This window comes from Pseudoliparis swirei, chromosome 16, assembly GCF_029220125.1.
Source record: "Pseudoliparis swirei isolate HS2019 ecotype Mariana Trench chromosome 16, NWPU_hadal_v1, whole genome shotgun sequence".
Lineage (NCBI taxonomy): Eukaryota > Metazoa > Chordata > Actinopteri > Perciformes > Liparidae > Pseudoliparis > Pseudoliparis swirei.
Window position 1 is genome coordinate 10,174,731 of NC_079403.1, and position 24,543 is coordinate 10,199,273.

General features: G+C 42.2%; 4 protein-coding genes across 5 annotated transcripts; 2 read left to right on the forward strand and 2 right to left on the reverse strand.

The window, feature by feature from the left end:
* Positions 1-6,665: 6,665 nt before the first annotated feature.
* kpna1 (karyopherin alpha 1 (importin alpha 5)) lies at positions 6,666-14,111 on the forward strand. Of its 2 annotated transcripts, none has more exons than XM_056434091.1 (14): positions 6,666-6,687; positions 7,760-7,893; positions 8,139-8,252; positions 8,384-8,483; positions 8,800-8,894; positions 9,126-9,257; positions 9,473-9,561; positions 9,673-9,772; positions 9,913-10,076; positions 10,611-10,689; positions 10,800-10,925; positions 11,014-11,141; positions 11,569-11,744; positions 12,112-14,111. In XM_056434091.1, the coding sequence occupies exons 1-14, from the start codon at positions 6,681-6,683 to the stop codon at positions 12,297-12,299; spliced, it is 1,632 nt and encodes a 543-aa protein (XP_056290066.1). In that variant the 5' UTR covers positions 6,666-6,680; the 3' UTR covers positions 12,300-14,111. The 2 variants fall into 2 exon arrangements, with proteins under 2 accessions (XP_056290066.1, XP_056290067.1); XM_056434092.1 differs by lacking the exon at positions 6,666-6,687 and adding an exon at positions 7,010-7,053.
* Positions 14,112-14,333: 222 nt separating this feature from the next.
* fam162a (family with sequence similarity 162 member A) lies at positions 14,334-17,295 on the reverse strand. Its single transcript, XM_056434093.1, has 5 exons — positions 17,190-17,295; positions 16,306-16,407; positions 15,606-15,717; positions 14,943-15,051; positions 14,334-14,689 (listed from the first exon to the last, which is right to left on the reverse strand). The coding sequence occupies exons 1-5, from the start codon at positions 17,230-17,232 to the stop codon at positions 14,573-14,575; spliced, it is 483 nt and encodes a 160-aa protein (XP_056290068.1). The 5' UTR covers positions 17,233-17,295; the 3' UTR covers positions 14,334-14,572.
* A 463-nt stretch (positions 17,296-17,758) lies between these two features.
* mix23 (mitochondrial matrix import factor 23) lies at positions 17,759-19,946 on the forward strand. The gene is made up of 5 exons (XM_056434354.1): positions 17,759-17,862; positions 18,538-18,663; positions 18,752-18,898; positions 19,048-19,107; positions 19,190-19,946. The coding sequence occupies exons 1-5, from the start codon at positions 17,812-17,814 to the stop codon at positions 19,250-19,252; spliced, it is 447 nt and encodes a 148-aa protein (XP_056290329.1). The 5' UTR covers positions 17,759-17,811; the 3' UTR covers positions 19,253-19,946.
* Positions 19,947-20,883: 937 nt separating this feature from the next.
* On the reverse strand, positions 20,884-22,193 carry cst14a.2 (cystatin 14a, tandem duplicate 2). The gene is made up of 3 exons (XM_056434355.1): positions 22,021-22,193; positions 21,829-21,930; positions 20,884-21,237 (listed from the first exon to the last, which is right to left on the reverse strand). Exons 1-3 carry the CDS (start codon positions 22,096-22,098, stop codon positions 21,109-21,111), a joined length of 309 nt encoding a protein of 102 aa, XP_056290330.1. The 5' UTR covers positions 22,099-22,193; the 3' UTR covers positions 20,884-21,108.
* Positions 22,194-24,543: the final 2,350 nt, after the last annotated feature.

Below are 24,543 nucleotides of genomic sequence, written 5' to 3' on the forward strand. Positions count from 1 at the left end.
TTTGTGTGTGTGGGTGTGTGTGTGCGTGTGTGAGATTCTGCCTGTGTTTGTATGTATGTGTCTGTATGTGTGTGTCTGTGTGTGAGTGTGTGTCTGTCATTCTGTGTGTGTGTGTCTGTCTGTGTGTGCATGTGTAAGAGTGTGTGCGTATGAGAGTGTGTGTCTGTGTGTGTGAGAATGTGTGTGTCTCTGCCTGTGTGTGTGTGTACGTATGTACTGATACTGATGGCGCCGCGGACGGCCGCCTCGGTGCGTTGGTGCGCGATGTTTTTTGTTGTTTTCGTCTTAAATACTGTTTTCTGCTGTGATTCCCGGAGCTCTTTCACCAGAGAAGAGCTCATGAACATCAGGGGAACAACTCCAGCGGATTTATTTCCAACGTTTTTAACTTCTGTGGAGTTACTGGACATTTTTGTAAAAGGTGTGCTCACCTTGCCCACGCGGTGAGACGCCGGAGAGGAAACGCTCAGGGCGCTTATGCGGCTACGGAAACGGGATCTCGTACAGCGCTGCCGGGCATATTTCTCTCAACGTCCGCTCACTGTGCAACAAACTGGACGAACTCCAGCTGCTGGTGGGGAGAGACAGAGACTTCTCCTCATCCTCTGTCCTGTGCTTACGGAATCATGGCTAAGTGGATCGATACCAGATTCTGCGCTCCAGCTCGCTGGCTTCCAGCTGTTCGAGCGGACCGGGTCACGGAGCTCTCCGGAAAAGCAAGGGTGGAGGAATCTGCTTTTACCTCAACAACGGCTGGTGCAACGACGTAACGGTGATTCTACAGCACTGTTCGCGGACCTGGAATCTTTATCATTCACTGCAAACCCTTCTACTCCCACGTGAGTTCGCTTCATTCATCCTGGCGGAGTTTACATGCCGCCGCGAAACGTGCACGAGGCACAACAGACCCTCGCTGAACAGATACGGTGTGTGGGCGGACCTTCCCGGACTCTTTAGTTATTGTACTCGGGATTTTAACAAAGGAAACCTCAGCCACGAACTCCTAAATATAGACAGTTAATTAAATGCCCTACCAGAGAGAAGAGCATTCTGGACCACTGCTACACAACAATCAGCAGGGCCTATCACGCCGTCCTCGAGCTGCACTGGGAAACTCTGACCACGTCATGGTTCATCTGATTCCCTCATACAGGCAGAGACTAAAGCTCTGCAAACCTGTGGTGAGGAAGTTCAAGAAGTGGACCAGTGAGGCTCTGGAGGACCCCTACGGGCGTGCTTGGACTGTACTGACTGGGATGTCTTCAGGACTGCTACCAACAGCATGGATGAGTACACAGAGGCTGTAACTTCCTACATCAGCTTCTGTGAGGACAGCTGTATTCCATCCAGCTCCAGGGTGAGTTATAACAACGACAAACCCTGGTTCACAGCGGAGCTCAGGAAGCTAAGACTGCAGAAGGACCAGGCATTCAGGAGTGGGGACAAGGACCTGTACACAGAGTCAAAATACAGGTTTAGCAAGGCGGTGAGAGATGCTAAACGACTGTACTCTGAGAAACTGCAACAGCAGCTCTCAGCAAACGACTCTGCTTCTGTCTGGAGAGGGCTCAGGCAGATCACCAACTACAAGCCCAAATCACCCCACTCCATGAACAATGTGCTTCTGGCAGACGAGCTCAATGAGTTCTACTGCCGCTTTGAAAGACAATGGAGCAGTCCTGAGACAATCCCCCACAGCCCCATCAACAAGCCACAGACCATCAGCCCACCCTCCCCCAGCCCATCAGGGGCTCACACCTCTGGAGCACCCTCCATCTCCTCAGCGACGACCCTCGTCATCCTGGAGAGAGACGTCAACAGGCTGTTTAAAAAGCAGAACCCCCGCAAAGCAGCGGGCCCGGACTCCGTCTCCCCCTCCACCCTGAAGCACTGTGCTGACCAGCTGTCTCCGGTGTTCACCGACATCTTCAACACCTCCCTGGAGACATGCCACGTTCCAGCCTGCTTCAAGGCCTCCACCATCATCCCCGTCCCCAAAAAACCCAAGATCACAGGACTCAATGACTACAGGCCCGTCGCCCTGACCTCTGTGGTCATGAAGTCCTTTGAACGCTTGGTCCTGTCACACCTCAAGACCATCACCGACCCACTCCTGGACCCCCTGCAGTTCGCCTACAGAGCCAACAGGTCTGTAGACGATGCAGTCAACATGGCCCTTCACTACATCCTCCAGCATCTGGACTCCCCAGGAACCTCGCCAGGATCCTGTTTGTGGACTTCAGCTCTGCTTTCAATACAATCATCCCGTCCCTGCTGCAGGACAAGCTCTCCCAGCTGCACGTGCCCGACTCCACCTGCAGGTGGATCACAGACTTCCTGACCGACAGGAAGCAGCACGTGAGGCTGGGGAAACACGTCTCAGGCTCCCGGACCACCAGCACAGGTTCCCCCCAAGGCTGTGTTCTTTCCTCTCTGCTGTTCTCCCTGTACACCAACAGCTGCACCTCCAGTCACCAGTCCGTCAAGCTCCTAAAGTTCGCGGATGACACCACCCTCATTGGGCTCATCTCTGGTGGGGACGAGACCGCCTACAGGTGGGAGACTGACCACCTGGTGACCTGGTGCAGCCAGAACAACCTGGAGCTCAACGCTCTAAAGACAGTGGAGATGGTTGTGGATTTCAGGAGGAATGCAGCCCCACCCGCCCCTCTCATCCTGTGTGACTCCCCCGTCGACGCTGTGGAGTCCGTCCGCTTCCTGGGCTCCATCATCACCCAGGACCTCAAGTGGGAGCTGAACATCGGCTCCATCACCAAGAAGGCCCAGCAGAGGATGTTCTTCCTGAGGCAGCTGAGGAAATTCAACCTGCCAGGGAGAATGATGGTACAGTTCTACACGGCCATCGTTGAGTCCATCATCTGCTCCTCCATCACCGTCTGGCACCCTGCAGCCACAGCCAAAGACAAGCGCAGGCTGCAGAGCATCATCCGCTCGGCCGAGAGGGTTATCGGCTGCAATCTGCCTTCCCTCCAGGTCCTGTTCACTTCCAGGTCACTGAAGCGGGCCAGAAAGATTGTCGCTGACCCCTCCCACCCTGGACACTCCTGTTGAGTCCCTCCCTCGGGAGGAGGCTGCGTCCATCAGGACAAAGACCACCCGCCACACCAAAGTTTTTCCGTCGGCAGTCGGGCTCATAAATGGAACCCGGACTGACTGACTGTCACCCCCAGGACTACCACCTCTTCTTCCACCTTCCTCTCTCCTCCTTCTTCCCGCTCCTTCCTCTTCCTCCCACTCCTCCTCCCTCCTCCTTCTTCTTCCCTCCTCCACACGTCACTTTAACATGCACTTTAACTTGAGGCCTCCTCCACACACATGCCACTTTATTTGCATGCACTTTAACTTAAACACACGTTACGCGTAACATACACTTTTAACTAAAACACACCACTTGAAGCACACACCCAAACACTTTCACATTACTTGTTGTCTTTCTGTCGTGTTGATTGTTGTTTGTTTGTCATGTCCAAATGTTGCACCTTCCACCAAAAAAAATTCCTCGTTTGTGTAAACATTCCTGGCAATAAAACTGTTTCTGATTCTGATTCTGATTCTGAGTGTAAGAGCCACAAGTGTGTTTTAATATATTTAAGTTTCAGAATTGTTTATAATTTAATATTTAGATTTATGCTCATTTTGGAGGAACTATAAGTTGAATATATTACAAGATCTTTATGTTAATGACTGACGCTCGAGCCAGGCTATTTAATGACGTCATGACGGCAGCAGGTGTAAGAACAGAGCCGCATTAGACATGAGAGATAGTTTTTTTTAACGTAAGACCATGAGATCGTTTTGAACGTTTATTATTTTGTTTACTTTGTCAGCGTTTTTTGCTGTTTAAAATAAAATCGAAAGAAAAGGAAATGAATGGTCTCCTGTCATGCGCGTGAGAGGAAACTCACTGTGTCTGCAGCTCTTTAGCGGATTAAGAAAACAACAACGACGGAACGCCGCTACAGTGAGTGTCTATGTGTTTCTGTCAGTGTGTGTGTGTGTCTGTGTGTGTGTGTGTGTGTGAAACAATATTAGTTTGCATGCATATCAGTGGAAGTTGAAGGGTAAATCATGTTTTATTAACAATTCCCAAATTATTTCCCAGATTTTTCCGGGTAAACAGCACCTCAAACATTAAGTAAATTACCGATTACTCGTAAACATTTAGGACTTTTACTTTGAAATATCTCCCAATTGGGACAGTAGATTTGTCTGATTCCCAGGATAATGGAAGTCTGGATTGTCCTGAACACAGCTGCATCAGTCAATGCCAGGTCTTATGAGGAAAACATATTTAAAGCACTTCAAACATGAAAGAAATGACCGATTTCTTTAAACATTTAGGACTTTTAATTTGAAATATTTCCCAATTGGGACCGTAGATTTGTCTGATTCCCAGGATAATGGAAGTCAAGATTGTCCTGATCACAGCTGCATCAGTCAATGCCGGGGCTTATGAGGAAAAACATATTTAAAGCACTTCAAACATTAAAGAAATGACCGATTTCTTTAAACATTTTGGACTTTTAATTTGAAATATCTCTCAATTGGGACTGTAGATTTGTCTGATTCCCAGGATAATGGAAGTCAAGATTGTCCTGAACACAGCTGCATCAGTCAATGCCGGGGCTTATGGGTAAAAACATATATAAAGCACTTCAAACATTAAAGAAATTACCGATTTCTTGAAACATTTAGGACTTTTAATTTGAAATATTTCCCAATTGGGACCGTAGATTTGTCTGATTCCCAGGATAATGGAAGTCAAGATTGTCCTGATCACAGCTGCATCAGTCAATGCCGGGGCTTATGAGGAAAAACATATTTAAAGCACTTCAAACATTAAAGAAATGACCGATTTCTTTAAACATTTTGGACTTTTAATTTGAAATATCTCCCAATTGGGACCGTAGATTTGTCTGATTCCCAGGATAATGGAAGTCAAGATTGTTCTGAACACAGCTGCATCAGTCAATGCTGGGGCTTATGAGGTAAAACATATATAAAGCACTTCAAACATTAAAGAAATGACCGATTTCTTTAAACATTTAGGACTTTTAATTTGAAATATCTCCCAATTGGGACCGTAGATTTGTCTGATTCCCAGGATAATGGAAGTCAAGATTGTCCTGAACACAGCTGCATCAGTCAATGCCGGGGCTTATGAGGAAAAACATATATAAAGCACTACAAACATTAAAGAAATGACCGATTTCTTTAAACATTTAGGACTTTTACTTTGAAATATCTCCCAATTGGGACTCTTCCTTGGTACAGTAAAAAAGTTTTAATGTTAGCATAATTTAAGCTAAATCTCAGAAACGATCTATAAAGATTCGAAATCAGTTAATTGTTTACTTGTATATGTTAGTGTATGATTTGTCGACATCTTATTTTGAAAAACGGATGTTGTTTCACGTAGTTCTTTCCGCTAACTTTACAAAACAGGATGTTGTGTCACGTGAATTCCTCCGCTAACTTTATCAAAACCCTCGCGCGCTCCTGATCTAATGCGTTTACCGTCAACATCAGTCTATAGGTGCACAGAAATTGAAGTGTCGGCTGAGTTGACCACGGAGATCCGAGTGTCGGCTGAGTTGACCGCAGTGTTAATTGTATGCTTGTCATGACGTCGTACGACCGAGCTGGAACGTGATCGGAAAATACAACCTGAGCCGATTTCATTGTAACCGTTTCCAAATGTTTCAGAGAGTGCACCTATTGTGTTGAAGGGCTATAAGGGTCAGACAGAGTTAATGCATGATTTGCCTCTGATTGTCCGCAAAAGTCACGTGCAAAAAATAGGATCTTATCCACACACACACACACACACACACATGCACACACACACTAACACACACACACAAACACACACACACACACACACACACACACACACCTTGAACCTTGAATCTTAAACCTTGATGATTGTGTCTACATGTGACTATACCTTTGTGTTTTTGCTTTGTTCTTTTATCATCTCCTCGCAACATATGTCCCTTTAATGTGTGCAACTAGTGATGATTGAGGATGATCATTAATAATATTAATGTTAATGTTGTTGTTACATTATTTTGCTTACCCCACCCCCTCTGCTACCTATATGCTTATGTTATTGTTATCATATCTCTATCGTGTGTAATCGTGTTTTTTCAAGATTGGCCTGCGATGACGGTAATCAAAAAAGGGGGCTTGTACGACAAAAACAACGCTTATGATGCATTAGATTACATATCATATAGCTGACGCGTTTATCTAAAGCGTCTAACAATAAGTATTTTCAACCATGAGTACAAACTCAGAACAACAAGAATCAAGAACATTTATTTAAAAGAGCCAAACTACAAAATGCTCTAAGTGAGTGCAATTTAAGTGCTCCTGAATGATGCGTGTTGTATCTGTTTGTCATCGCTGCTGGTTGTGTTCATCCGCATGATCTGCCATATGGCGTTTGTTGTTATTTGTTGTCGGAGGAGCTCCACAGACGAGCCCCGCCTCCACCTGATGTGCGCTGGCACCAGTGCGTGTCTAGCGCACTTCACTGTATCACTGTTAAATGTTCAAGCAACTTTCACAACACCTGCACTGCACTTAGCACTGCTCGTTCATACAACTGAGGGGCCGACGGATGCATCCCTACTCCTTGAAGTTGTCCTTTTTGAATGCTTGGTCAGTTGGTCTTCAGCTCCGTTTAATCCTTGCACGGGTCGTTTATGTTGCTGCGTGCCGTGCGTAGAGGCCTATAGAGGTTTCTAGAAATACAGTCTGCACCTTTCAGTGTTGCTGTACAGTCAAATATGTATTGTGTATGTTAACTGAACAACTTAACTGTACATTTAAAGGCAAGGAAGAAACTGGTTTCGCCATTTAGAAAGTAGAAGCATCGTGTGGGTGGGGAGGAGTGTAAATAAGTAAGGGCAATTGTTAAGCAGGGGGCGGTGTTTGATATCACGCATGCGCACTGTCATACCGGCGACGGCTGTACAAACGGTGGCCTAGCGAATAACAAGGGGATTACAGAGCCCATTTTGACAGGTCAGTTAAACATAATTACGTATATTTGTGAGTGTATGTGTTATAGGGCTTTATAATGAGAAGCTAATTTGATTCTTAATGTTGGTAACATTTAAGAAACATAGGTATGTCGCGTTACATGTCGAAGCTAACGCCAGCTAGCTGTCGGAAGTTGATTGAGCTAACGAGGGCTCTGACGTTAGCTAACGGGAGCTGGCGAAGTGTTGCCCTCCCGTCGGCCTATCCCCGGTTCGTTTATTATCGTTTTATGTTCTGCTGATTCGTGGATCGATGAGGGGAAGCAGCATATGGGAGCATTAGATACTGATGTGTTTGGTTGTTTATTATCACGCCGTGTCAAGTCGCATAAAGCTAAGCAGCGAGCTAGCGAGTATGCTTAGATGCCCCGATGTGTTGAACTCTTTGCTAAGAGGCTGATGCTTTATTTAGCTATGTGATCTACAGCTAATATTTGCGTATTTTAGTTTTACTTGTGAATATTTTGGTAACCAGTAATTGACGCATGCAAAACACTGGAGCTGGACCTTCCAGCTAACTCTAGTATACTGTGTCTAAATAAATGTATAGACATGTGTATTGTTCTACAATTGTTGATGTTAATAGGATTTTGGCATCCGTCAATTCAATTCCATATTGTGAAGTTCAAATATATTCTCCCTATCTTATTTAAGTCTGTCTAGATAACATTGATTTCTGTTTCTCATAGGCTTTACAATGAGTCAGGGTAAGGACAATGCACGACTTAAGAGCTACAAGAACAAGTCCCTCAATACAGATGAAATGAGAAGAAGGAGGGAAGAGGAAGGCCTACAGCTTCGCAAACAGAAGAAGGATGAACAGGTGAGCAAAGTGTGAAGGAAGTCATGTATACCTCCTTGGCAGAGCATGAGTTTTAATGTTTTATTATGAAGGTAGAATTGTCCTCCAGGTAGATTTGATATAAACAACCTTCATAATTCTGAAATGATATTCTGCCGTCATTGTTAATGTCAGGGAGGAAACTGTAATCCATGCTGTGTTCCTTACATTGTAACGATAAAGAGGAAATATGCTTTAGAATGTATTTAAATATTATTCTCTTGTAGCTCTTCAAGAGGAGGAATGTTGCCACAGTGGAGGATGATGGCCTCCCAGAGGACGATGGGATGGCTGATAGTGGCTACCTGGAGTCCCAGGCTAACAACATGGACCCGCTCACAGTAAGATGAGAATTGAAAATAATCCTGCTCTCCATCTAACCTACATGCTGTGCCATCATGCACAGCATGTATGAAGTTGTAAGACAGCATTTCTTCTGTGTTGATAATATTTCCATATTTGTGCTGAGCAGGGTGGCGTGATCTCTGAAGACATGACTCAAATGATCTTCTCCAGTACTCCTGAACAGCAACTAATAGGCACTCAGCGCTTTAGGAAGCTTCTTTCTAAAGGTAAGGGTGCCATATATTGCCATAATTCCTTGTGGGTACCTGATTGTTACGAGAGCTAGATGACAATTGAAAGCTTACTACATGACAAATTATACATTGTTGTAAGCATACATTGTATGAAGTAAGAAATCAGTACACAAGCAATTTTCTTCCGAAAAACTAAGAAATTCAAGTTGACAATGAAAGAAACATTTTTATCATGTCATTTTGAATATGTAAGTAAATGTTTTAATCTATTGATTTAAAGATATTGTTCTGATAAGTATTGCTGTATTAATTTGTTATATTGCTCACCTCTACTTTATGTCTCACTTAGAACCCAACCCACCCATTGATGAAGTCATTGCCACTTCAGGGGTGGTGGAGCGCTTTGTTGAGTTCCTGAAAAGGAGAGAAAACTGCACATTGCAGGTACGTTTCCTCAGAATATCTTTGGTAAAGATACTTTGTTTCCCATTCACACCTACGGGCAATTTAGAGTGATAACCAAAGCTGCACGTCTTTCGACTGTGGGAAGAAGCCAGAGAACCCAGAGAGAACCCACGTTAACACGCAGAGAACATGAAAACGCCAAAGAGAAGGGCCTCTCAGCCCACTGAGTGAATGTGTATTAAATATTTTATATTTTGACTGTTCTTTCAGTTTGAGGCTGCATGGGTGTTGACCAATATTGCATCAGGCACATCCCATCAGACCCGGGTGGTAATCCAGGCAGGAGCTGTGCCCATTTTCATAGAGATGCTCAGCTCGGATTTCGAGGACGTACAGGAACAGGTAGGGAGAATTCAGACGTACCCGTGTTTTTTCTTGTAAAAACTTCCCACTGACTGCTCCATTATAATGTATTGATGTCAATAACAACATATACAGAATTGATTTAACTGACTGGTTGGATAAAACATAATCCTGCTATTGTACATTATAATTAATGCTATTGTACATTTAAATTGTGTTCATTGACTGACCTGAATAATTGCTTTCCCCCTCAGGCAGTGTGGGCCTTGGGAAACATAGCAGGCGACAGCACAGAATGCAGAGACTTTGTCATAGACTGCAACATTCTGCCTTCCCTGGTGCAGTAAGTAACAACTCAATGTCACTTTATCTTCCTCCTAAATCTTGTTATTACTCTAGAAAAAACAGGGAAACTTTGATCCTGTATCCTCATTAAAACATGCTCCTTTGGTAGATTATTGGCCAAACAGAATCGTCTAACCATGATGAGGAATGCAGTGTGGGCGCTGTCAAACTTGTGCAGAGGAAAGAACCCACCTCCAGACTTTACTAAGGTAATTTGCCAAGATAAATATGTTGCTATGGCAACAGCACATCTCTCACATTGCTTAAGTACATCATATCTCACTTTCCAAGGTCACAAGCTGTCATTCATATTAAACTTAATACAAGTATGATTTCTCTTTTTTTCCAGGTGTCCCCGTGTCTCAGTGTGCTGTCTTGGCTGCTGTTCGTCAATGACACAGACATCCTGGCTGATGCATGCTGGGCACTCTCCTATCTATCTGATGGCCCCAATGACAAAATACAAGCTGTTATTGACTCGGGAGTCTGTCGCAGGCTGGTGGAGTTACTGATGTAAGGCTTTCAAGTTTTTATTTGTTCGAGAGGGACAATGTACATTGATGAACACTTTAAATTAAAAACCTAATGCACCCAATTACAGCCACAAGGCTGATTTCCATTGTCTGTCCCCCTGCCAGAATGTGTCCTAGAGGAAAAAGTTATGCCAAAGTGCAGTAGTGATAAACTACAATCAATTATAGTCTATACCTGACGGTACAAAACAGTTCGGTAATACAAAATGTAAGCACAGCTTTAAGCACATACGGTATCCTTTACAATTTACAAAGATTACACAACTTATATATAAATTGTTGCGGAAGATGTGGGTGTGTTGTGAATGATTGCAGACAGTATTTAAGTTTGACTAATGCATTACCAGCTCAAGTAAACTGCAAAAGCCAGGATAGGTTACTATATATAGTATTTCCATGTGAAAAAACACCATAAAGCTGCTACAGAGGAAAGTGAGGTTGAATATGAATTGCTGCCATCCTAACACGAGGTGGCACACATCTGATCATACGTTACAATTCTGCTTTGTTCCAGGCACTCGGATTATAAGGTTGTATCCCCTGCACTGCGAGCTGTTGGGAACATAGTCACTGGAGATGATCTGCAGACACAAGTAATGGCTCCATGTAGACACACATACAGTTATGCTACTTTTGGAGAAGGTAATTGAATACTTATAGATCTATTAATTATATTGTGTGTGTGATTTGTGTGGTCCTCTAGGTGATTTTGAACTGTTCCGTGCTCCAGTCCCTACTTCACCTTCTGAGTAGCCCCAAGGAGTCCATCAAGAAAGAAGCCTGCTGGACGATCTCCAACATCACAGCAGGGAACAGAGCACAAATACAGGTGTGTGTGTGTGTGTGTGTGAGAGAATAACTTCAAAAGTTAACGTGAGAATTTCCTCATCTCATGAAGTCTTTTCCTCTCTTATTAGATGGTGATAGATGCGGGCCTGCTGCCTCCTCTGATCACTATCCTGCAGGTAGCAGAGTTTCGCACAAGGAAGGAGGCAGCCTGGGCGATTACCAATGCCACCTCGGGGGGCTCTGCTGAACAAATACGGTGAGACCACTGATGCAGTCTTTAGAGCAGTATACAGCCAGTGTGTACATTACAATACCTAAAGTCAAACTGTGGCTTATTCCTTTTAAATGGATGACATTTTAAGAGCAAATGAATAACTCAAACTATCAGAAAAAATTCAGTGTTAGCTTTTCCATTCTGGACAAGAAAATTACATGACGTACAGAATGCTTTGCAAAATGTCTTGAAAAACTAGGATCTAGACAAAAGGAATACTTTCAATTACAGTAATGATCATCTCAGAAAGTAGGGATACTGTCATTCAGCTGGTACACTCATCTTTTGAGAGGGTGTGTGTGGTTTACTGATCACGCTTTGTGTCCATTGTTGAGCCAAAGACAGTTATTTGCTTTAAACAAGTAGTACATGTTCGACTCTCACCGTCTTTGTACCCGCCCTCTGGCAGGCACCTTGTGGATCTCGGCTGTATAAAACCTTTGTGTGACCTGCTCACACTTATGGACTCCAAAATAGTTCAGGTGGCGCTAAATGGCCTCGAGAACATCCTGCGACTGGGAGAACTGGAGGCCAAGAGGGGAGGAGGCATCAACCCTTACTGTGCACTAATTGAAGAGGCCTATGGTTAGTGTACACTGACACTCGGTTAAAATGATTGCATTCATGCTGTTTACATTTAAGTCATCCAGCAATTTCAGTTGAGACTGATTAAAGTAAGTTTCTCGATCAGAACATACGGTTTATTTCCTTAGTTTTATGAGCCCACAGTTCAGTTTAGTGCCCCACATCTAGAATGTAGGTCACGTAAACAAACTAAAGACGCATGGTTTTACAACTTTATGACACTATGACCAGTTTGTTACTAAATAACCAGACTTATTAGAAATAACTAATTGGAAACCTGGAAATCTATCAGAAATGTATAGAATGATGGACCTTGTTGTGCAAAATCTGGCTGTTAATTAATTAAGGCCCACCTCCTTCTTCCCAGGTCTGGACAAATTGGAGTTCCTACAGGGACACGAGAACCAGGAAATCTACCAGAAAGCCTTCGACCTGATCGAGCGCTACTTCAACACTGAAGACGAGGACCCGTCTGTGGCTCCAGCCGTTGATCTGCAGCAGCAGCAGTTCCTCTTCCAGCAGTGCGAGGCCCCGATGGAAGGCTTCCAGCTATAATGCTAACTCCTCCCTCCTTATGAGCTCCACCTTCATCCTCACCTCTGCTCATTTCTCTCACTCTCTGCCCACTGCCACGATCAAGTGTCACGACAACCCACGGGTTCCCCTCCTCCGCATCGTCAGAGAGATTGATTTAATCATTATCATGATTATGGCAAATGTAACATCACAGGAGCACGTGTGTGTGCGTCGCGTCAAACGTGGGTCGCGTTCTGCCGTCTTGTCAGCCAGTTTGTGACGGTCTCACTCATCCGTCTGTCTTGCGCTGAGCTCCCCTCTGCGTCTGAAACCCACCTACCTGCTCAGGCCCCGGGGTCTCCTACAAGCAGGCTGTTCCTGTAACACCACCCCGTCGTACTTTTTGGATTTCCTCAGCTCATCCCAAATGAAGAGCACTTCTCGGTGTTCCCGTAGGATTGGCCAACCCGATCGCTGATTAAGTGGGAGTTTGTTGGACTGCACTGCTTGTCTGATTGAAGCATTAAGGACTCACAAGACAGACAAACATGGACGTGATTTATCCCCCCCTTGGACACAGACAAACACACAGGCACAGGGAGAAGAATGATCGAAACTAAACACTGGACTGACCATGAGACGTTGATCACATGCTTGACTGGTCTTTGGACCAAACTGCCCACACTTGGGCCACGTGGCCAGTCCCTACCCAAGGACTCAACAGACCTCTACTAAAGGCACTTAACTAACTCAAAAATGGAGGTTGAATTTCCTCATCTCCTCTCTCCGACCTTTGGATAAGTTACCACGGATGGACAAATTAGGAACTTGACTGTCGCTGAGGGGTGGAGCTTGTCCACCAGGCTGCTTGCGCTCCCTCCTGGACCTCATATCATGCATTCCTTTATCCAGGAATGGGACTTTTCACCTGCACATGCTTCACCTATAAGAGTTTAGACTGCCTCAGGTGTGATGTGAATAACCCCATGGAATCATGGGAATTGGAGTCTTCCCTCGCACTGAGACAATTGGACAGACTTGGACGAGACAAAGCAGACTATTTAACCCTGGAATCTGACCAGCAGCAGACCAGCAGGAATTTGTACCATAATTTCATTTCATTTGCAGCACTTTAGTTCAGGACCTGCGCCTCAAGAATATACCATAGTTTTTGCATTCACTATTGAATTGGTTGATGGCACGGCTTTTCCCTCAGGAAGCGAGGTGTGGTCTGAATCCTCGACCTCCTTCTGGTGTGTTAAGGATGACAATGTATTTCACTGTTTACCCAGAACAGATTGTGGAGTGGACTGAAACTTTTAGCACACTAATTACAATCAGTAGATCATGCTGCCTCAGCAAAGCTAGAACTGTATTATAACTAAAGAAAGTCAGACTATTGGAAAATTGGCTGTTAAAACATGAGCAGTCTAGATGTCTTTCCAACACACATTCAGGTAGTATTTTCCAATTTCAATCGGCCAAAACATCAACATGTATATCCACTATTTGGTCTGAAGCTGGTCTTTATTAAAAACAATGTTTATTATTTAGTTGGGGTTAGCATCTGCCATGTTGCTGATGGTGCCATACACTTTATTTCACAGGAATCCTTCCGGATAATTTCAACGAAAATCCAGATAAAAACGTGAATACTGGTGGTCACCTTAGTTATAGCAAAACTGAATGTTTGTTTACCAAGTCCTCTTAACATTGCTTACTTTTATCAAAATCTCTGCAAGAGATTACCAGCTCTACATGTTAATTACTATGTGTTGTATAGAGTTTGTGCAACTGTCCCCGTTATGCTATTTGCATAAAAGCTGGTTCATGAACCACATTGTAAGTGAATCAGTTTGTCGTTTGTGTCCAGGATAATCATTTCGGGGAGCATTTCCTTGACTGCTGAAGAAATGAAGTACCTCTGTCAAAGGCTCATTTTCATTCTCAATTAATCTGAAGATTATTTTCACAATTCATTGTTATGTCTATAAATAGCAAAGTAAATAACTTAAATCTTTGGCTTAAGGGTTGCAATTTATATAACATTAAATCATGTCATTAAAACAGATGGGAATTTTCAAGAAGCAGTACTTTATTTGATTCTTATTTTGGTGTTGACTTTATACAAGTGGATGTCACATCTGTCAAACAAAACTAGTCTAATCACATAAGTATCGGGACAAAAAACAGCTCTCAGTTTATAACCTAAATGAAAAGGTCAAACCTTATATTGGCTTTTAGAAATTAATACATAGTTGTGTGTTATCTGGGGGGGGGGGGGTTAATATGCAAGGCCTTGTTGTCTTTCATCACTGAGCCTTCGCTGACAGTGCAAGAGCAGCTTCCTTCTCTCTTTGTAGTTCCTCCCTCCATCTAGCTTTTTTCGCCATGTTTTGACTTGTCAGGGACTCATGCCTGCCGACCGCCTGCGACAAAATGAGAGAAATTACAAATAACATTTGAAAAAGTCTTGTGTTCCACATTTTTTGTATTTTCTCTCAAATATATATATTTTTTTTTGTGGAATAAAATGAGCATACAAATGATGAACACCAATGCACAGACAAAACGGCTCTTTCACATTGTTGTAAACAATCTAACAAAAATGTTCCTCCTTGTAAACTGATACTGGAGAAAACCAATGCATGCAAACACAATCCGTTGTCTTTTGCCACTCACCTGTTTGCCCCGGTACACCATGATCAGGCAGGTCGCTATTATGCCCGCCATAATCACATAGCACGTTCTCACTCTGATTTTGTTTCTGGCAGCATCAATCATCTCAAACCTGTGGCGGGGGCAGGTGCACAAACAAACGGCAGTGTAGTCAGATAATTTAATACATTAAAAATAATATTATCAAATACAGTGTGCTGTTTTAAGCTTTTCTTTTCTGCTTGTTTCTTCAAACAATGGCAATATGTCAACAATCGCCACCAGCCATCATTGATGCTTCTCATTCAGATATTTGGTTCATTGTGAGTGCAAGAGGCTGAAGGTCTGCAGTTTGCAGACGTGACAGTCGGGTCTTTTATCATCGCAGTGGACCAGATATGATCTCCAGCCTGATTTCAGGGACAGCAGTAATTACCTCGAGCCAAAAACAGACTCCTTGTTTGAACTGCAGTCATCTTGGAATACCGGCTTGCCGCAGCAGCAAGGATCCAATTAGTTGGCTCTATTTGTGTGAATTATCTTAACTACACTGTCCTGGGAGGTGTGGTGTAAACAGGAAAAGTTCTTAGTTTATACTCTAGGTTGAAATGCACTTATTGTAAGTCGCTTTGGATAAAAGCGTCTGCTAAATGACATGTAATGTAATGTAATGAAAAGGCTACTTACGACACAAGCTCTGGTATCTGGTCTGCTGTCTTGAAGCGTCCCGACCAGACCAGCATCCTCTGGTCCATTTTTGACGGTCTGAAGCCGGGGAGTTTGAACCCGGCACGAGGCGCTGAATGAAAGAAATGAAAGAAGAACAAACAGAGTTTATGTCCACAAATCCACATCCTGGAAAAATTCAGAGAAGTTTAGTTTCTCGAGCCCCAGTCGTTGGCTCCATCACCCCCGATCCTAACCCCACTTCCTGTGTCCCTCTTCCCTCTGGAACTAAAGACAACTTTCACACACTGATGTACAAAATCCTCTGGCAATCAATGTATTGTTTTGCCTTCATTGGACAGATAAAGAGATTAAGACTAGCAGACTGGAAACAGGACGAAAAAGTGTGACATGCAACCAAGGTCCCATGTTTAGAGTTGAACCGGGACGTTGCACTCACAAGGTATTCAAAGTAATCATTCAGCTACTCGGGACACTGAAGAACAACTTTCTGAAATGTAAAATAGTTCCAGCTCACACAGAATAAAAAGGCATTTCTGACTGTTTTCCTACAGCATTGGAGATCCCGACCTCTGATTGTAAGTGTTTAGGACTCCAACGCTTAACTGATTGAAGCATTAATGACATCACAAGACAACTAAACATGGACAGAATTTCTACAGGACAGTAATCTGTCCACCCACATGATCCACAACTCTACCTGCTGCTGGGACTGCAGGCAGAGGCTCTGCTTTGGGCGCCTGTGGTTTACTGCACATCCCTCTGTGGCTCCATGTTTCCGTGACCTGTCTGCACCTCTGACCTGATGAGATATAAAAAAGACCAGGAGTCTATTGGATTTAGGAGGATTCACAACTAGGGCTAACTCAAACTATTCATTTGGATGTTGGTTGTCCTGCTAAGTAATTTCTTGATTCATAAACTGGTCTATACAATTTGAAAAGATAGGGGATAAACAGTGCAACAACAAAAAAGATTTTGTTAACTTTGACATAAGAAAAAGAAAAACAGCCGATCATCACAACTGAGGCTGGAACTTCAACATCATATGTTGAGTTTGTTAAATTATTGGATGACCAAAAGAGTTGCGGATTATTTTTCTGTTCTAATTATTTCAGCTCTAGATCATGTCAACATTTCACAACAACTAATTTTCTTAATTTGTTTAAAGTACTCACATGACACGTCACATTACAATCATTAAGGAACAGCCACTTTCCAAACGGGACGGAGGTGTTTCAGTGTAACGAAGCCCAAACAAGAAGCGTGTGTGGAGTTTTAATTTGGATGAAACCCGAACTACAAATGTCCCAAATACCAGCTATAGCCAAATACCAGCTATAGCCACGAAATCATCGTTTATTCACATATGACATTCCAAGAAGCAGAGGTAAAATATATATGAAACATATATAATATATTAAACTATAACTCCTTAGTCGTATGCAAGATTACTACAACTGTAGCTGCAAGCTATAGCCTTTTAAAGTTACAAATACACAAACAAGTAGAAGAGAGGACACTTCAAGGCATGTTTTAATCATATAAAAAAAGAACACAAACATTATAGTAAACAATACGAACCTATAAATTTGCCAATGGAAAGGCGAGATCTAACAAAATTCATGTTTTCGTATTTTGTATCAAGCCATTAAACTGCGTCGTAGCACCTCGTCTTCCGTCAGCTGCTGGTTGGTTGAATGTCAACGAGCTAGCTGCGTTTTCAACCACTGGGGACCCGCTGACATAAGCATAGGAGCCCGTGTTATGTGCCTGATAAAAAATGAGACAGGCTTTTCTTTAAAGTCAGTTTTATCCACGAATACTGTTTACCATACATAGTTGGAGTTATATTGTAATTCGAGTAATTGTTTGGTTATGCTTCGGCAATTACGATGATGGTTTGGCTTAAGTTTAGGTTAAAGTAAGGGGTAAGGGGACGATTTAAATCAATAGGAAAAAGACTTCGACACAACAACGGAGGTCTCCATCACGTTATGGAACTGTTCTTGATAAAAGGTTGTCGATGGTATTTTAATTTTAATAGTGACATTGCCTCATACCGCGAAAAAACTTTCATTTTTAGGAATCACCGTGAGGATTAGAATTTAATGTGGTAATATATTTAGCTTGAGGTGGTTTGTATTCAGGCATTGTCTTGAACTGTCCGCCCGCGTTGTGGGTACGGAGGACCAATCAGTGCACCATGGCGGCGTCCGGTGGAACTTTAAACTGTGAGGACTTTTCAATGTTTCAGGTAATTTCAACGAATAATTCAAAGATCTGTGATAACTTGTCACTGGTTTGATGCGATCTGAACCAGAAACTCTTGAAAGTTCAGATGATGTGTTGTTTATTTTCTGTGTAACGTCAAGCCAGTGAATGGGTGACCCTCCTGATCACTTTGTGCATACAGACAGATGTACATACAAGCTCGCCCAGCAGAAACTGTTGCTTAAGTATCTCCAGTCAATTTAAATGACTCAAGTATGCTTACATTACAAATAAGTGGGTCTAATTTTCTCGATAACGTAAAAAGCAAAAATACCCAGGGGTCACCACATCACAAGGTGTCACAAGTACGCAACCACTAATAGATAAATATAGAGTTAATGTGATCATTTATTTTGCCCAAAGGTGCAATAGTAAGGCTTGAACGCAGGCTGCGCTGTAGCTTGAAACATGTTGCTATCATACGCAGTTATCTGCTATATTTTCTCATTAAAGATATTTTAGAGCTTCTCTGCACTGCTTGCAGAAAGTCTAATAGTCCACTGTTTCTGTGTTGATCCTCTGCGTTTTCAGGCTATGCACTGATAACCAGAGATCAATTACATGTAATGTATTGCGACATAACAAACAGATAAAATTGAGCTTCAAATCATTGCTTTGGTTTCAGTTGAAGGGAAGTTTCTGACTGCCTTTTTTTCAGGAGGTGCTGAAGGTGATGCGCACCATAGATGACCACATCGTCCATGCGCTGAACACCACATTGCCCACAGTCTCCTTCTCGGGCAAAGTGGATGCCACACAAACGTGCAGACAACTCTATGAGTCTGTGAGTTACAACAATAATGACTGTGTCAAAGCTAGCTTTTTCCTATTATATTAAACCAGTTCCATTAATAATATCATGCGTTCCACAGATGATGGATGCCCATCTGACCAGAGACAAAGCTATCAAGCACTGTATAGCTCAAAGTTCAGAGGAGGTGGGACAACTGCGTGAACAGAGAGCAAAAGACAGCGAAAACCTGGCCCTCCTCAGACTGCTCAGAAAGGAGCAGACCAAAGTAGGTCCTGTTTCTCACACTGGGGGCTTTAAAGACCACCAAGCTCTAAGTTATGGGCCATACATTCTTATGGAAGTCAGCAATGGGTGCTATCATGTACGTTTGAAAAATATTCATTCAGTAATGCATTTTTCCATCCTTGTTTCCAGTTAAAGTTAATGAAGTCAGAGCTGAATGTTGAAGAAGTTGTCAATGATAGAAGTCTGAAGGTATGTTCACTGTCACGTTCTATAATCGCAAATGCTCTGTCCCTATCTTATAAGTTACTTATCCCTGATTTGTCGTGTTAAGATTTTCAGTGAAAGATGCAGAATCCACTACACGCCTCCCAACGTGAAGCGAAGCTCCGTCTGATGAGAGGAGCTGCTTCACTTGAGGTTCGAATCCATTCTTGAGCTGAAACTGTGACCTGATGCTGAGTCCCGACTGCAGGCCAGATCGCCCCGACCTCCTCGCCAACACGCTTGTATTCCATTGTGACCGTTGCATTGCATTACCACAGCTGTACAGCAGTCATTACTGTGCTTCTTTAATGAGAAACGGTGTACGAAAAGAGTTTGTTTTTTTAAAGACTGAAATGTTTTCAAGCAACGTGTTGTCTGTGATTTACATTATTTGTGAGTCTTTTGAGAAGCTCCGTGTTTTCTGAATGCAATGAGGTGATACGGTTTGATCCACGCTGTCTTAAGTTCTGCGGAATGAAATATCTTAAATGTCTACACGACAGTCCGGTGAATTGGCAGGTAGTTGTGTACAGACACTCAGGTTTCCAGGCTCAGGAATCCTAACGACTCAGCATATTGGGATTCAAAGCACCAAAGCGCCTCAGTTCAGCCTCAGAGCTGCCAGCAGCCTGTAGATGCATCATGGTGTTCTCCTTTGTTTGATTCAGCAAAGTTTGATAGTGTTGGTGCATTTCCTGGTTTGGTGATATTCTGGATTTCTTTTAAAAAATGAATAAAATACAGTATTGGTATTTAGTAGGGTTATAAATCTGTGTAATCATTTGACAGTATACTTAAAATAAAACTATAGTCTTCAGATAGTATATGATTTGGTATGAATTAACATTCATTTGTTTAATTATACACTGATTACAGATTATATCAAGTGAATGAATGGCTGCAGCCTTTCAGCAAATATAAATGTCTTTATTGTATTTGCCGACACATTTGGCAATCTCCTTTGATCAAAGTCGCAGAGAGTTATGTGAGAGTGCCGGAGTCACGACTATATTACGATTCCTGTTTAAAGGTAGATATCAAGTCTTCACATACTGAACAATGTTGTCTTACACTTCATGGATATTTTGAAGGGATTTGAATTCTGGGATTCAGGAGCATCAGGGCTTTAATTTATGTTTAAACCTCTTGACGTCCTTTTTTCTCATAAATGTTTCCTATAGTATCCTTTAGGTTGAAATGCTGTATGACAGGACCACACATATATTGTGGATCAGCTTGTTCCAGATCTCCACTGAAGTTGTGTGATGTTTACTTCAAGTAAAATACAAGTTGCTAAACTGCATCACATATGTTCTGTGTCGCGACAGAGAGGATACAGTAATGATATTAAACAATACTTAACATTAAAACGTTGAATTAGTGTTCAGATGGTTTATGATTTAGTACAAATATCCTGTTTTTTTAAACAATATTCCTGATATTATTCAGTGACTGAATTGCTGCACCATTGCAGTAAATATACAATATCTTGTAAATAATTATGTGCACATTTTTTCCAAATGAAGTCTGCTTTTTGATATATTTGTATACCATAAAGCAGACTGCCACTTCAGGAAGGACTTTGTCCATGATCCATATCCATGTGACACTAAGCCCAGTTGTGAATTGACTTCTATTTGTCTTCATTGCTTCTTTGTCCGAGTCTTTTTCTTGACGTCTGCCAGCTGAAGACGTATACGCTCTGACCTGCAGCTGTTTCACAAATCAAATACCACAGAAAGAGAAGCAACACCTGATATTACAAAATAATCTGATTCATTTATTCTTGAATGTTGCACAAAATTCTTTATTTTGAAATGCTCTTTACATCATGATCTGCAGTATGACACATTGTGTTGCAAGATGTTAGAAGTGGAAACAGCAGAAGGATTGTTTTATATATTGAGCCAGGATAATTTGATCATCACTGATTATAATGAGACGGCAACCTGTTGGCACTGATGCTGTGTTTGGTGTAGGATCATATTAGAAGTACTCAATAAGGTCTGCCTGGCTCTTGGGATGCTGCATATCAGTCAACTCTAATTCTCCTCCATGACATGGGAGTTTTTTATAAACTCGGAGGTGAACATGTTCGTCTCCTCCCACATGGACCTGCAAGCAAGAAAAAGTAAAGTTTGAAGAGATTAATGAGGATTTCTAACTGGTCATCAAGTGGTTACTTATATATACATTAATCAGACATGAAGCAACGTAAGCAATCATTGGAAGTCTTGTTTATGTCTCTTGTAACATTATTATCTGTGTAATTAGATCAGGTTGTGAGTTTAAGTTTACATTTCCTAGTTCTGCCTTTCAGAACACTTGAGTTCAGAAGTAACTGAATAATGACTAGACCAAATGTCCAATTGATCTCTGAGGCTACTTATCTCAGTCAACTTGTGCGCATGTATCGACTTCCAAGCATACATTACATTAAGGTTAAAGTTCTCCAGCAATCCCTCTTTTTGCTGCATCTTGTAATTTTCCTTTTAATGGCCTACTACATAAAAACAGACTGCGTGTTCTCTGTGGGTTCATCACTACAGGGGATCTCACATCAAAGTAATTATGGGATTCATTGTTTGTGAACAACTATATCGACTATAACCGCTTTATTAAATGCTACTTGATCTTGTTGCTGCAAAATAAAAGTTGTTTATATTCACGAATCTGAAGCTTTTTTGCCTGGTAGATGATAATTACCTTGATGAAGTAGTTGGTCCCGGCCACGCACTGAGTCCTGAAGCTCTCTGCTGTGAAAACTTCAAATGTTTTCCCTGCTTTTTTCTCTGCATGGACCCTCATCTGAATAACAATGAGAATACAGAAACAATCAATGGCTGAGTGAATAGCTCAGAGGGAAGAACGTCATTCATACTTTTAGTTTCTACTTACGCTTTGACAGATCTCATGAACTTCTTCCGTAGCCTCTTTAGCTTCCGTCGCTCCTCCACACATGCTATGTGATGCCATCGTGACAGTTTTACTGATTACGAATTTGCGAATAATGAAGAAACACGATTTTTGTTTTGTTTTGTACGTCCACGGGTTTGTGTCAGCGAGCTGTTCAGGATGAGTCCCAGAATCATATGACGCTGAATCATGGGCGATACCATCAGCGGAGGGGGGGTTGCTTTATTTACGATGTTACGTACCAACTACAATAGCAACTAACGTCGAATTGGTTAAACATGTACTCTTAAATCTGTTCATATTAATCGTTTAAGTTATCACAAAGGACGGTTCTAAATATATTTTCAGATATCTTCATTGTTCAGTGTTTATGGAGAATCTGGTTTCGTCCGAGGCGTGTTTGTGTTTGGAGGCTTTCAGGTTTACTACTAGGTTCAAAATAGTACTGGGAAGTGACAAGTAGGGATGGGTATCGTTTGGGTTTTTTCCGATACCGGTGCTAAACCGGTACTTTTAAAACGATACCGGTGCCTGAACCGATACTTTTTTTTTTTTTACGCACAATGAGGACATTAAAAACCTCTTTGGCCATAATCCCTGTAGAAGCCGTTATCATGGAGCACCGACACACAACGGATATCAGACTGTTAACATACACAATGTTCTCCATTATATGATGTGATATGTATTGTCATGTGCAGACTTTATAGGGTTAATCCTGTCACTGTTTTGATGGGCAAAGAGAACAACCAATCAGAGGTACTGAAGATGACACGTGACAAATAAAGTGTTGCTTCTGACAGCGAGAGTTCCACTGAAACAAAGTGACGCCCCACGGTCTTTATTCCTCCGTCATTACATTCCCGGTAACACCGGGTATACAGCCGGGACCGCTGGACACCAACACATCTGCTAGCTTAAACATGGATATAATGGCTAATTTATTATTTCTTGGGCTACTTTTATGAATGCAAGACTTGCAATCAACGTTACGGTACTAATCTGAGTTCAGGCTGCTCGTCATAATCAGTCTCCACGTGTTCAGGGGGACCGGTGACGGTCTCCCCATCGCGTCCAGCCTGACGCTGGTGTGCTCCACACGGGTTCACGCAGTCACACACGGCCACGCCTCCGCTGTCAGAGTTAAATATGATAGGCTATCGCAACCTGCTGACAGGGCGGAGTCACCAGAGAAGTTCACAACAATAGTTTTTTTCAATTTCAATCGGCTCAGGCACCGGAAGGAAGCACCGAAATGTGCGTTGCGTTTCGGTCCGGGTAATACCGGTTGTATTGGAACCTTTACCACATTGGCACTGGTTTCCGGTACCCAACCCTAGATGGTAATTGCTGCTCCCTGACATACTAACACAGTGTGGCATCATAGGCAGATCTCTCTGGCTGCTTTCTAAATCGAGATGTGTTTCCTGGATAATGACAAATAACTTAATAGTGGAAATAATGATTTCCATCTTTTTCCGGGGTTTATATAAAAGGGTACTGAAACTATAAAAGGGAAAAATATGCAGACGCAAAGTTGGGATGTTGCTACCAACGTTCTCCTTCACAAAATGTTAATGAAGTACAAAAAGCCACTGCGGACATATATAAATATTTTAAAGATACAGTTGAATAAAGTTGGTTCCTTTGATTATCTTCCTTGTGAAAATGGTTGAATTCATTCAACGTCAACCCATTTAAAAACAGGACAAGTTGGTACAGGTAAAACCTGATTCTAAAAGCTTGTGTGGTAGAAACATCCTTCAGATGCAGGAAGACAGTGGGTTACTTTTCCAGAAAAAAATGACAAGGTCACGACCTCTGTGACCTGGTAGCTGACGATGCCCATGAGACAATAAATAATGTTATTCAACTCAGAATTGTACTTTATGCCTGTTCCATTCTAAATCAGAACTATTTTACACTTCTTGTTTTAAGGTACATCAAGGCTCACACCCTGAACAATGTTGTCTTAAACTACATTGATATATTGAAGGGATTTGAATCCTGGGATTCAGGAGCATCAGGGCTTGAATTCATGGTTTGACCTCTTGAAGCCTTTTTCCCCATAAATGTATCCAGTGACCTTTAGGTTATATATATACAGGACTGTCTCAGAAAATTAGAATATTGTGATGAAGTTCTTTATTTTCTGTAATGCAATTAAAAAAACAAAAATGTCATGCATTCTGGATTCATTACAAATCAACTGAAATATTGCAAGCCTTTTATTCTGATTTATTGCTGATTATGGCTTACAGCTTAAGAAAACTCAAATATCCTATCTCTAAATATTAGAATATCATGAAAAAGTATACTAGTAGGGTATTAAACAAATCACTTGAATTGTCTAATTAACTCGAAACACCTGCAAGGGTTTCCTGAGCCTTGACAAACACTCAGCTGTTATAAATCTTTTTTTTTACTTGGTCTGAGGAAATATTAAAATTTTATGAGATAGGATTTTAGAGTTTTCTTAAGCTGTAAGCCATAATCAGCAATATT

Coding starts and splice junctions, on each gene's coding strand:
- kpna1 (XM_056434091.1), top strand. Junction 9,773..9,912: donor CACCTCCAGACTTTACTAAG/GTAATTTGCCAA, acceptor CTTTTTTTCCAG/GTGTCCCCGTGTCTCAGTGT. Junction 10,077..10,610: donor AGGCTGGTGGAGTTACTGAT/GTAAGGCTTTCA, acceptor GCTTTGTTCCAG/GCACTCGGATTATAAGGTTG.
- fam162a (XM_056434093.1), bottom strand. CDS start 17,232: ATGAATTTTGTTAGATCTCGCCTTTCCATTGGCAAATTTATAG. Junction 15,718..16,305: donor GCCTGCAGTCCCAGCAGCAG/GTAGAGTTGTGG, acceptor TCTTTCATTCAG/CGCCTCGTGCCGGGTTCAAA. Junction 15,052..15,605: donor CAGATACCAGAGCTTGTGTC/GTAAGTAGCCTT, acceptor CCCCCGCCACAG/GTTTGAGATGATTGATGCTG.
- mix23 (XM_056434354.1), top strand. CDS start 17,812: ATGGCGGCGTCCGGTGGAACTTTAAACTGTGAGGACTTTTCAATGTTT. Junction 17,863..18,537: donor AGGACTTTTCAATGTTTCAG/GTAATTTCAACG, acceptor CCTTTTTTTCAG/GAGGTGCTGAAGGTGATGCG. Junction 18,899..19,047: donor TCAGAAAGGAGCAGACCAAA/GTAGGTCCTGTT, acceptor CCTTGTTTCCAG/TTAAAGTTAATGAAGTCAGA.
- cst14a.2 (XM_056434355.1), bottom strand. CDS start 22,098: ATGGCATCACATAGCATGTGTGGAGGAGCGACGGAAGCTAAAGAGGCT. Junction 21,931..22,020: donor TTCATGAGATCTGTCAAAGC/GTAAGTAGAAAC, acceptor ATTGTTATTCAG/ATGAGGGTCCATGCAGAGAA. Junction 21,238..21,828: donor GGACCAACTACTTCATCAAG/GTAATTATCATC, acceptor TCTTGCTTGCAG/GTCCATGTGGGAGGAGACGA.